The 12,901-nt window shown below is 41.3% G+C and overlaps 1 protein-coding gene across 2 annotated transcripts in view; it reads right to left on the reverse strand.

Moving 5' to 3' along the window:
- macrod1 (mono-ADP ribosylhydrolase 1) overlaps positions 1-12,901 on the reverse strand; it is a 146,723-nt gene that overhangs the window by 37,738 nt on the left and 96,084 nt on the right. For both annotated transcript variants that reach the window (XM_087850604.1, XM_087850613.1), the window contains exon 5: positions 10,016-10,132. In XM_087850604.1, coding sequence (XP_087706730.1) covers positions 10,016-10,132 — 117 coding nt within the window. The remainder of the gene's footprint in view (positions 1-10,015; positions 10,133-12,901) is intronic.

Raw genomic sequence — 12,901 nt, forward strand, 5'->3', positions numbered from 1 at the left:
CATCCCCAACTTTTTTCCAGATCATAGAATAAAAAACAATCATACAGCCACCTCGGTTTAGATCCAAGTTACAGTCAAAACATAATCATGAGCTGTGATTTACTGTATGCTCAGATATATTCTGAAAGTAATTATGCACAGTTGCTACAGTAACAGTAAAGACTAGATTTTATTCAGAATAATGAGTAGATGCAATCAAATTACTCCCACCTCATCAGATAAGTTTTGCTTTTTTGTGTTTTTTTTAGTTTGGCTCTGTTGATTAATGAGGGAGAAACTTGCTGATTTTGCACAAACATTTTTCCCGTCTACCCAACATCAGCCGTCGCTGTAGCGTCTGCATACAATGCGAAAAAATGGATGTAACAGCCGCATTTTATCATCTTGCTAGGAGGTTAAATTTCTCCAAACTGTCATTGCAAGAACATGCACACACGCTGAGCGTGTAACACGTTAGTTTATGGTATGTAAAGAAGAAATTTAACACTGCCTGCAGATGAATGTTAGGCATGCAATGTGAATTAATGGCTGTCATTACCCTGTGGCTACGCGTTTCAGTGACGTATTGTGTGTTTTCTTCGGTGGGTCTTAGGTTACTCTCCCACACAAAGAGGGGAATTGCAACCCACTGTTAAACAGATGTGCAGCTCTTTGATTTTCACTCAGCAGAGATTACTTACAAAGGTTCTGGGCAGCATCCTACCGTATATCAGACAATAAAAAAGCTTTTCTGTGCAATGGTTGTAGCCAGTTGTCAAGCAATATACTGTACAGTCAGTATGCAGTTTCACTAGATATCCAGATCTCTCCCGTCTTATCCCTTCCCTCTTCCCCTTTCTTACAGAAATGTGTGAGGAAACAGTTCATTAAATCTCAAGCCCATTTTCAGTGTTTTCCTCACAGAGGAATTGGTTTGTTTAGCAGGTAGGTGCACTGGTTTTTCCCCAATCTATTAGGTGTCTTTACACAATATGATGCCAATGACCTTTGTGGATGTCTAAGTCAAATTTTTACATGACCCAACTTTAGACTTTTCAAAGTTTTATCAGAATTCATTTCAAACATTTTAAGCTACTGTGTTCACAGACAGAATGACACACATACAAACCCTAGCTAAAACATAAACTCTTTGGTTTAGGTAATTAAAGGACACATTTTCTTTCATCATGTTTTGGGCTACAGCTCCATAGGGCTCCATTCATTCATGAGCACCCATGATGCAGCCGGAAGCTCAGAAACTGGAAGTTTTCCTAATTAGAAACCACAAAATGTCAATTTTTATATGCACCTACTGTGACGTGAATAACACAAACAAAAAACGGAAATATTTGTTTTTATTGTTGGCCTTGAGCCAGGCATTGATGATTAACATAGTTAAACTGTAAAATCTTTATTTGTTAAGGCGCCAGTAACCACAGTGGTCAGTGGATAAAAAAAAGAAAACACTTCTTTATGAATGCAACTGGTTTGAAATACAAATGCTGTCTTTAAGAGAACAATATTTAATCAGTGCTGCATCTGAAACCGTCTCCAAAGTCGGAGATGGTTTCAGCAGGCTCCTCTTGTTGCAAAGCGCCAATGTTCCTGCGGTTTTATCTCATTTTCCGCCCGAGAATACTGTAGCGCTTATCAGATCAATTAGAATACGATGCTAAGAAGCTACTTTCATCAAAATGTAAAAACACAATTCCGTCTGACCTAATTATAATACAAGAGCCTTTTCCCCTCCCCGCAGACGGCACCGAGGCGCTTTTATGAAACATACCGCTTTACTTCTTTTATAAAGGCGCTGTCACACCGTGGAATCTTTTTGCTAAAACAATAATAATGTGACAGAACAACATAATGAATTGAAACGGCACAGACAGGTAGGATGGGAAACGGGGAGTAACAAGGGAGAAGAAAAGCTAAATAAATTTTGCATGCGCCTTGCAAATTCAGCCTGCAAAGATGCAGCGGGAGACTGTGTGTGTGTTTGTGTGTGCCTGCTCTCTCTCATAAGTGGGCGTTACACTGGCATAAGCCTTAAGAGAACTTGACTGAGTGCCATCCGGTGACACCCGCTTTTCTTTTTGTCTACCGTTCCAGCTTTTTTCCTGCTTATTGCCATCACCCTCCTCTTTTTTTTGGCTTTGTCTCTCGCCTCTATCCCCTTCCCTTCTCTCCTCCTGTGGCCTCACACCATTCTCACCTGGGAGGCCACGAGTCGCTGCTTCTGCTTTTCATACTTAACAGCCACCCATTCGTCCATCTTTTTACCTCCCCTCCCCTTTCACTCCCTCTTCTCATACCTCCATCTGTCCCTCGCCTTTCTTTATCTGCCTTTAAAGCAGGAGGCAGGAAAAAGGCTAGCGGGTCCTTTGTGTGCCCGGCCTCAGTTTGTGCTCAGCCAAGCAGACACAGCTCTTAAATCCAGGCCTGGGTTTTTGGCACAATAGGAAGGCTCAGGTCTTGTAAAAGGCCCTATGGTTCTCCCTGTCTCTTTCCACCTTTCCCTGAAAAAGACAGAGGGGCGGTTATTCTAAACAGGAGGACGAGAGTGTATGGAAAAGGGGGAACAAGATGCAGATGCTTAAAGGAGCGGACATAATTCTCTTCATCAAAGTGCAGCAGCAAAGATGTTCTTTGCTCTTCTCACTCCCACTATCCAACTTCCCTTCCCCGAGCCAAGCAACACTGGAGCCTTATTTTTTCCCTTCCCTTATTCTCCTTCAAGGCGAATGAATTAACTGAATGAATTAACACCAAGGCGGCTGCTGCTGTGATCATCATCATCGCGTTCCTCCTCATCAGCAGCAGTTTTGACGGAGCTTTTTAACACCTATAAGGATCGCACTGCTGACACTGAGGCAGGAAGAAGCAAAGATGTCGACAACCTTATCAGGAAAAGCAAAAAAGAGGAGAAAAAAAAAAACCTCATCAACTAGCAAGGTATCGCAGTCAGGCTGCTACAGTCTTTAGCCCAGAGCCTTGTCAAGTCTCTTGGCACTACTAAAGAAACCTTACTGCTGATGATGATAGGAACAGTGGAGGGGGAGGTGAGATGAAGGCGGAGGGAGGACAAAAAGAAGAGCCAAATTTAGGAGTGGGGAAAGAGGAAGGGTGAAAAGGTATAAAGGTGAGAAAGAAGACGAGAAGAGCGCAGGGAAACAAGGTGTTTAAGTTGTTGATCACGACGGGGGAGAAGCACCGCATCTTCAAAGAAAGAGAAACAGACAGGGCAACACTTGAAGCAAGAAGATGGAGGTCTGAGAGGAGAAGAAGAGGGGGAGTCCGGGAGAGCTGCAGTGAGGATTTTAATTAGCGGTAATTGGCCACCGAGGGAACAGAAATTGGGAGACGGGAGGCAGGAAGAGAAGAGAGGGGTGCATAACAGCCAGTTTTTGACAGATTGATATCTCTCTTGCTTTATGCCTCTCTATTTCCTTCAGTCCTTTTTCTGTCTGATCTTTTCCAGATCCATCTCGCTCTCCCTCCATCTTTTTTCCACCTCCAACTGTGCGATTCCCACTTTCCCCAAACAGTATCTTTTACTTTCAGCCAATTTCCCCAAAACACAAGACAATATACTGTGCTGCATTTGGCACACGAGACACCAGAAAGCAATATCTGCAAGTAATACTGAAAAGTTTACCACGGTTTACTGAGGCGCAGGATACATTAAAAGTGTTATTTGGGGGGAGGGGCTGGGATCTAGAAAAAAAAAGGTGTGATAAATATGTGTAGGAACTACATTTAAAATGAGCCGTTCTGTGATTAACTTGGTGCAAATTCAGGCTCATATTTACAAATGTATGTTAATAGTGTTTCCACAGGAAGTACTTGCACCTGTACAAGTTTCAATAAGTTTCACAACTCGACCCTTAAAAATCTAAAGCTGTAGCAGATTTCAACTCCTTTGAGGTTGTCTCCTTATGAAGTCCTGGACCAATTTAAGCTCTCCCATTCTGGCCGTTTCCAATTGTGCATTTGCAGTGCACACTCCAGCAACCCTTGAACTTTAATTTTGGGGTGGAGAACCAAGCCACAGTGAGCTACACTGCCTTCAGGTTTGAACACTGTAAGAGTCTGTCTTGTAGCTAGAAAAGCATATAGTTTCACCTGTAATGATTCTACACATGAAGATTGGATAAACTGATGAGTGGTTGCTGGAGATTTCTGGCTGTCACCTGTTGAAATCAGGTGCATCTACCTCCTTGTGATTGCTTTGGTTGCTAGCAGATTACCAAATTGCCCATGTTTGCATGGAAGATGGTGACTTGTCTGCAAATACTAGCTAGCTTGGGATATACTGGAAAAAATTGCTTTTTAAGTAGAAGTTGTGCTTTATCACCACACATTTCAAAAAGACACAACTTTTAGTTTCAGGGAAACGCTCTACATTTCTAGTTAAAGTCACACTTTTCTTAGTTTTACTTCCACTTCGTGGGTAGTTGGCAAACATCTGCTAAGTACAGGTGACTGAAGCCATCTGCTAGTGCTTGTGTTGGAGGTTACTGAAAACAGCCAGCAGTCTCCAGTAAACATTCACCCACTGTCAGAGAAGACACATTTTTCCCCAGTGATCAGTGGTTTCTAAACCTGTGCACCTGAGGCCTTACATTGGTACTAGCTCTAGCCTGCTGGACCCCAAACAGCTGCTAATCAGTTACAGTTTAACAGGTAGTAAAGATGCATCTTTCCATAATAAACAAGATAGTTTTAGCCTTAATTGTAACTCCAGGTTAGCTCATCTTGAAATAATCTTGATGCTCTGGACCTACTGGAGTGAAAATAAGAAATACAGTTTTACATTTTTAGCTTGTTTTCTGAAATAATTACTTATCGGACATTTACACTTCTTCAACTGATCTCAAAGGAAAACAGGACTGCCAGGTATTAGCTGTGATAGCATGGCACTTACCACTGAGATCTGGGAACACAGAAACATTGCTGAAAACAGATACAAGTGGGAAACAAACAGAAGCTGCCATTTTATCTAGAAGTACAACTCAAAGTGAGTTGAACTGAAAAATGTAGGAGGCCACTGCAGATAAGTATGCTGTGCTCAGACTGATGTTTACAGGTAGGTAAAAGGCGCTGATATTACTCGTCACCTGCACAGCTGTTTGCTTTCAGCCCGGGTCATTAAACTATTTGGTGATTTTCCACAGTGGGACATTTTTATATATTTTTCCCCTTTCAAATTGTATTACTCTGCTGCCCAGACTGCGCTACATTACATTCACAGAAAGCTATTAGGCAGTAGAGCTACTTGTTGTCTTTATTTGGAGTCTTGTTTTGTAATTTCATAATCATCCAGATCTTAACTCCAAATGTCAAAAATGTTTATTTTATTAATCTGCAAACAATTTGGGGGGTTTAAGAGTGCTTCTGTAAAAACCCTTCACTTTACCAGATAATCTGGGCTGAACATCGGTGTCTGTGAGTCTCGGAGCAGTTTTCTCCTCCAAACGTTGACAGGAGTGAATCAGGGTTAAATGTGCCCAAAACCCCTGCTGTCTGAGCCTCTAGCTCTCTTTATTGACATCACTAAAGCCAAGGGGTGCTTTTTCTAACGGTGAAGTTGCCAGTTGTGTTATCTTTTGACCCACCCTCCTACACCTTCTGTCCCCAGTGCTGTATCTCTGTGTGTTTAGCAGTGGGAATCGAGCTGGCTGGGGAACAAGTTAGCAGGGTTACAGCTGTGTTTATCGGTACACAGGTGAGCTCAGGGCCATGAGTCGCCCAGACAACACGCTGGCCCAGGCTCCCTTGTCTGGCAACTGCAAAAAAATAAATAAAATAAATAGAAGAAAAAGGCAAAAGAAAAAAAGAGAGGAAAAAAACATTTGGACACACCTACACATGTGCAGAAGCATCTTACAGCATCTAACGGGCTCACAAGTGAGCAGCGCACACAAACAGGAGGCTCCTCTCCTAATCGAGTCCTAATTACAGTGGCTCATATGCCTCAAAGCTGACAGTTTCTGATTTAACTGCCTTTACATTTTGGCTGAGATTTGACTCCGACCTGGGCCAGCTGTCATTTATCAGCTTCCCCGAATTGCACACAACTGTTGCTAAACAGCAGCAGTAGTGTGGCGTGCACTCTGGGTGTTGCTAGGTTACGATACCAGGATGCTGATGGCTAAGTGGCTGCGGGATCATCGATGGACACTCTGCATAGAGGGCTGACAGCAGGTCTTCTGGACCATTTGGCAACTTGTGAGTCAGATGCTCTTGAAATCCCACATCTGGTGGCAAGCCCATACAAATCAAGATCAAAGTGCTGCCTTTGAGACTGAGCCCATCTCTCAACCTTTCTGCCTCTCTCCTGTCGAGTTTCATTTTCATTTCTCTCTCTTCAGCTGTTTCTCTGCCTTCACGCAGTCCTCTGCCTGCTTTGTCATCCCTCCTTTGCTTTCCCTCTGTTGTTGCTGTCTTGACTCGCTCTCCCTCCTGCTGAGAGGTAATCAAGCCCTGTTGTGAGTGTTTAAGTATTGGAGCAGACGCACGTTGAATTATTCTCAGGACTTAATATTTTGTCTGGGAGGGGAGAACCAGCCTCCTTACCACATGCTGGGTAATAGCCACGCACACATAAGTGCAACACCGAGAAAGTGTGTGTGCGGATGTACACACACACACACCCACACATGGTTAGTCAGTCAGTCAGTGAGTCAGAAAGTTGTCAGTCACACAGATCTCATGCTGACAGAGTTACAGGTACCAGACTGATAGGACCTGACAGGCAGACCCCACCGCATGCAAGGATATACTGCACTGGCACAGCGTATCCACCAACACATGAGCGAACGCAGCCTGCGAAACAGGCTGTATGACTGAGTACAGGAGAGCAAAACAAATGCACACAATTGCACATAAATATGCACTCATAAAAAACCCAGTGACGAGCAGCCAAGCATCCGCTAACACTCACACAAAAATGACAGCTAACATCCTCAAAGTTAAACAAGTGAACCAACAAAGGAGAACAGACAATGTAAGAACTCATCTCCCCCTAATTCCCTTCAGTCTTCAGCTCCTCTCACATCTCTCCTCTCCTCTACGCCGCTTCATTTATTTCTTCCTCTCTCCAACTCTTTCCTTATCTATCTTTCCTACTCCTGCGCTCCATTTTGCCTTGAGCTCGCCTTTATCAGCGCTTCTTCTCCTTTTCCCCCCTCTCTTCTTTCCTTTTCTCTGCCACTGTGAACTTAAACTCTCAGTAGAACCAGCAGCTGATATCACACAGCCTCAGTGCTGCTTTAATCTCACTCAGAAAAAACACACCGACGCACACTCACACCTGGGTGGCCGTTATAATGCTCAAAGCTTGGCTACTGCATTATTTCCATACCTATTAGTGTCATGCTCCTTTGCAGCTCCACACCCCCAGATGTCTTTCATTTCCCCCCCCCTACCTCAATCTAAATTGCCTCAAGTGATGTCATCACTATAAGACAGTTTATCAGATTTTCCTCAGCTCACTCCTGAGCCACAAACAGATCCAACCTTCTCTCCATATTTAGCAGTAGTCCCCCAAAGCTGTGAACAGACTGTGATCAAAATCAGCGGAATTCTCCTTTAAAACATCCCATTTAGAATAATGAAGCTATTACAGTTACCTCTCTTTGCCACACTTTTAGCTTTTGTCACCTTTTGCATAAACCTTTAGCACTATAGTCCCACGCACAGCTGATATTAGCCAATTAGTTGCCAATCTGAGTTTCACTTGTGGTTTTTTGGTGTTTCAAGCAGTTAAGCTGATAAAGATGCAAGACTGGTAAAGAGGCAGGACTCTAAAAAGAACAGGTGAGCCAACCAATCAATTATGTAACTAGAAAACAACTAAATGAATGTTTGTCCATAGTGGCCGGTAAACCTCTTGACATTTGTGCTTCAAGCGCAGCGTCTTAACGGAGAACAAAGTGGCCCAAAAACACTCCTTGATCTAAAGCCAGAAGAAGGTAAATATGTTTGGCTTTAAGGCAAAAAGCCCAATTATTAGCTGAGCAATGCTAACACACTAAACGTGCACTAAACCGAGAAATAATCCATCAATTTTTTTTTGCCATTTTTAACATTCACGGCTGTGATTTGGTCAGGCAAGAATATTAGAGAGAGATTATTGGAGATCACCTGAATCGCCTGGGTTTTTCAGCGAGCCAATAACTCTATATCAAATTACCCTGCTCTGCCTCGCAGAAATGTAACCAGACAGAAAGATGCGAGCAACTGTGACTGGTCCTCTTGGTAATGATGCACTGTGTATGCATGTAAATTGATCTGTGCAAAGAAATGTTCTCTTGTGAAACAAAATGTAATATTTCATGTGTTTATTGTGCAGTATGTGGTTATATCTAAATGCACGCAGTAGCCTGAAACGTGTACAGCATAGTATATATCTTCAATGTTTGAAGATGCTGTTGACCACCGATCAACAAACTTTTTCTATATTTTTTTTAGTAAAAACTTCCATAAAATGATCTTTAATTTATTCTTGTTCCTTAACTATATGTCTGTTTTCTTATTGTCTTCTCTGTTATGCTAATAATTTCATGTCAATAAGACCTCAGTAGACACATTAGCTGAAGGCCAGATGCGTCTCTCAGGTCCTGTGTCAAGACTTTCTTAAGAACATGACTTTCAGATACTTTTCATCTGCTGTGGATATTTTTTTTTTAGACCTGACACTTCTTCTTTTGTCCTCCACTTGTCCATTTTCCTCATTTTTTAAGGACACATTCTGAGATATGCCACGTTTTCAGGTAATAGCTCTTTGGAATCACCTTGTTGGTGCAAAAACATTATTTTATGTCTGTCAAACTGTTTTATTGTCTGCATTATTCCTCAAAAATTCAACTAAAGAAATGGGAACAAATTATGCTTTTTTGACAGGCTGCTTGTAACAAAGTGCCTAAAGATACCATTTAAAATGGTCTGTCATATGTAGACAACGCGTAAGATAGGTGCTCCTTTTTTATGCTTGAATGGTTTATGGGTCAATTTGGTTTACCAAAAAAGCGAAAATTCCCATGAAAAAAATATTAGTGGTGAAAAAGTTTAAAAATACTTTGAAAGAACTTCAGAAAGCCCAGAGAAACAGAGAAAGTCTGGCTTCTTGGAAGGAAAATATAAAGAAAGGGGTGGCGTGGCTCAAGACTTTTGCATAGTACCGTACTTCAAGCTATCACAAAAAAGCTCGTCTAAGACAGTTCAGGCTGTGTTGACGACCAAGCTTGATTTTTGCCTTATATACTGTATCCCCACAAAGGTTTGCTTAAAATATAAAGAAATTAGGACTGGCTCCAAACTTTAAGCCAGTATTTTTATAGCAAAAAATAACAAATAAATATATTATAGTTAGAGGCTTATTTATGTCCCAATAACTGTGTTTTTCAGGGTTATTAAAATAAAATTAAATGGCTAAAATAAAATAAAGTGACTGTCAGCTTTTGTGATTTATGTAAATGCAGAGTTCTGATCTCCTACTTAATTAAATGTCTTGTAGATATGACGAAAGTTGGAGGAGAACACCTAGAAAAGTGCCTCCTGTCATGTTGAGCCTACAGTTTCATCACATTACACAAGCAGCAGTGGAGTGCCACTTAATAATTGAGTTCCATTTACTCTGCTATAAATGGAACGCAGTGAGTGATATTACTCTGGATACATCCGAGTTTGTGCTGCTGCTCGGGTTTGAGGTAAAGAGGGGAAACTGAGCTACTTTAAGACCTCTCTACGAGAAACAATGCACAAGTTATTTAAATGAATTCGTTAAATTGTATTCGAGGAAATTGTTGATATTAAGACAGCACCAATTCCTTATTAAAAGCCATTTTTTAAATTCATGAAGCAGTTTAACCTTCATTTTTCTAGAGAGACTCAACAGTGCAACTCTTTTTCCCCACATTGCCCTGCATCCCTGTTACACTTTCCCACACATTCACACGTGGAAGCTGTCCAGCAGAAACACATGGAAGCAGCCTCACCGGAGCTGCTAGAAGTTACACAAACACTTTATACTCACACTTTGCAGGAAGGCGGTAGCCGCAGGTAATCTTGGCTTCTCCCGTCTTACAGCCGTTGAGCGAAGCACACTCCTTTTTTAGCATGGGACCAGCAGCGCGGTGGATCGCTCCGTCCACTGGAAAGGAGACGACAGGAGATTTTAAAAAGTTGGCCTACTTATGTGAATCCCCTGCAATCTCACTAATTACAGCAGCCAGAATGTTGTTTGAAGTCCAGCAGACACTTTTACTGGAGTCGAGGCTTAGTGCTAAAAGGACCTGGATAATGTTGGCATTAGCGGTGAACGCTTGAATTTCCAGGCTTCTGCAGGTTACTGACTTTTCACCCCTAATCCTGCTTGCATCTGTCTCTCTACATGTCAGTCTATTTAATGGATTTTAAGGCTATTGCCTTCCTTAATTACTTGATTTAATGTGTTATTAAGGACTCAGCTGACTTTGACTTTTTGGGCAATTACTCTTTATTAATTAAATTTTCATAAATCTCCATAATATTCATAAATGTGTATCTGTCTTTGATCCCCACCACATCTAAAGACCGTGACTGTGTTCATTTCCAGGAGGGCAATGATGCGGCAGAAGCAATTTTACAGCTGTGCCAATTACACTTTCAGACAGAATCTATGCACCCCTTGCAGTCAGACTTATTTCTTCAAAGTTAATTTTGATACAGTTTTATTATTATGATTTGCAGCATTATAAAAGCGAGAAAGCAGAATTTAATGCATCTAATTCATATTTCAAGGAAAAAAGCACTAAAAATATCAAACTTCAAAAAATGACCTTTTAAAATTATGTAAAACAATAATCCATCCACAGAGACACTATAACAGTAACCGTAATAACATAGATTTTCTGTGATTTGATTGACTCATTGATCACTGATCAGCTGGGGTGAAGAGGAGGAATAAGCTGGAGGTCCAACCAAGTCTTCCAGAAATTACATTTACATATTCCCATTTTTCAGCATTCAGGCTCTTCTGTGCCGTTTTTAAGTTTCTTTTATCAACATATTGTGAAACCTTTTGGGACATTGTGGTTCACGGGCTTTAGCTTAACAGCCGAAGCCAACAGAGCACCCACGGGTGGTTTTTAATGAAAGTAAAACACCATGTTTGCTGAAAACATTTCATTTGTTTGATTAATGATGACTAATGTATGACTAATGCTTTCTAATGATTTTGGGAAAGATCACGATTATCCTTAGATAAAAGTCAAGAGTGAGGAAAACCTCAGGAAATGCTCACCTAATTTACTGACTATAAATCACTTCATTATTTTTACCAAACATTTAAAAATATAGTTGTCCCAAACCTTGTGATACATAACTGTACTCAAGTCAGTACTTTGAGGTGCGTAGGCATGGTCAGGTCAATCCAGTGAAGTTCAAAGCGAGCATCAGAATGAGGAAGAAAGGTGATTAAAGTGACTTTGAACGTTGGTGCCAGACGTGCTGCCCCAAATATTTCAGAAACTGTTGCTCTACTGGGATTTTCACACAGATCCATCTCTAGTGTTTACAGAAAATATTGTTTTTTAAGTTAAATATTCAGTGAAAATCAGTTCTCTGGGCAAAAAAGCCCTGTTGATACTAGAGGAGAGGAGACTGCTCTAAGCTGATAGGAAGGCAGTAGTAAGTAAAACAACCACTCATTAAAACCTAGATATACAGAAGTGCATCTCTGATTGCACAACACATGGAGTAGAGCAGCAGAAGACCACACCGGGTGTCACCTCTGTCGGCTAAGAAAAGGAGACTGAGACTACAACTCGCACAGGCTCACCAAGACTAAAAAGAAGATTTGAAAAGTATCTCCTGGTTTAATGAGTTTTGATTTCTGCTGCAACATTCAAATGACAGGGTCACAATTTAGCATGAACACCATTAAACATGAATCCATGTGCCTTTATTAACGACTCAGGCTACTGGTAGTGTAATTGAGGTAGGGGATACTTTCTCTGCACACTCTGGCCCCCTTAGCACCAATTAAGCATCAGTGAAACACCACAGCCTTTCTCTGTGTTTTTGCCGACCATGTTCATCCCTTTATGACCACAGTGTGCCCATCTTATAACTGCTGCATCCAGCAGGATACACATCATGTCACAAAGGTAAAATCATCCGAAACTTGTTTACTCAACATGCCAATGAGACATGACACTACACTCAGACCTCAACAGTTAGCAAGTCTCAATCCAATAGAGCACCTTTGGGAATAGTAGAATAGAAGATTCACATCGTGGATATGCAGCCCACAAATCTGCAGCAACTGTCTGATGCTGTCATGTCAAAAATGACCAAAATTTGTGAGGAATGTTTCCAGCAGCTTGTTGAATAAATGATGAATTAATAAAGCTATGAAGGCTAAAGGGTTACAACCCAGTACTAGCAAGGTGTACCTATTAAAGTGTACAGTGGGTGTATACTCTAAATCAAGTGTGTAAAACATAAAACCCTGTGTTTCTATATGTTTTACAGCTTTTCCTGCAGATAAAGACCTCCCCCACAGATATTCATACTACACCAAAGTAATTGGTGGTGTAGGTATTAGTTAAATCAGGGGTGTCAAACTCCAGGCCTCAAGAGCCGGTGTCCTGCAGGTTTTAGATGCGTCCTTGATCCAACACGACTGATTTAAATGGCTAAATGACCTCCTCAACATGTCTTGAAGTTCTCCAGAGGCCTAGTAATGAACTAATCATTTGATTCATGTGTGTTGACCCAGGTTGATATCTAAAACCTGCAGGACACCGGCCCTCGAGGCCTGGAGTTTGACACCCCTGAGTTAAATAGTTCAGTGACAGAAAAGTTCCTGTTTTTCAATGTCTACTAGAAATTTTACACTTTGTTGTTTTATAAAAACAAAAACATGCAACACTGTAAC

This window comes from Neolamprologus brichardi, chromosome 2, assembly GCF_056152115.1.
Source record: "Neolamprologus brichardi isolate AB-2024 chromosome 2, ASM5615211v1, whole genome shotgun sequence".
Classification (NCBI taxonomy): Eukaryota; Metazoa; Chordata; class Actinopteri; order Cichliformes; family Cichlidae; genus Neolamprologus; species Neolamprologus brichardi.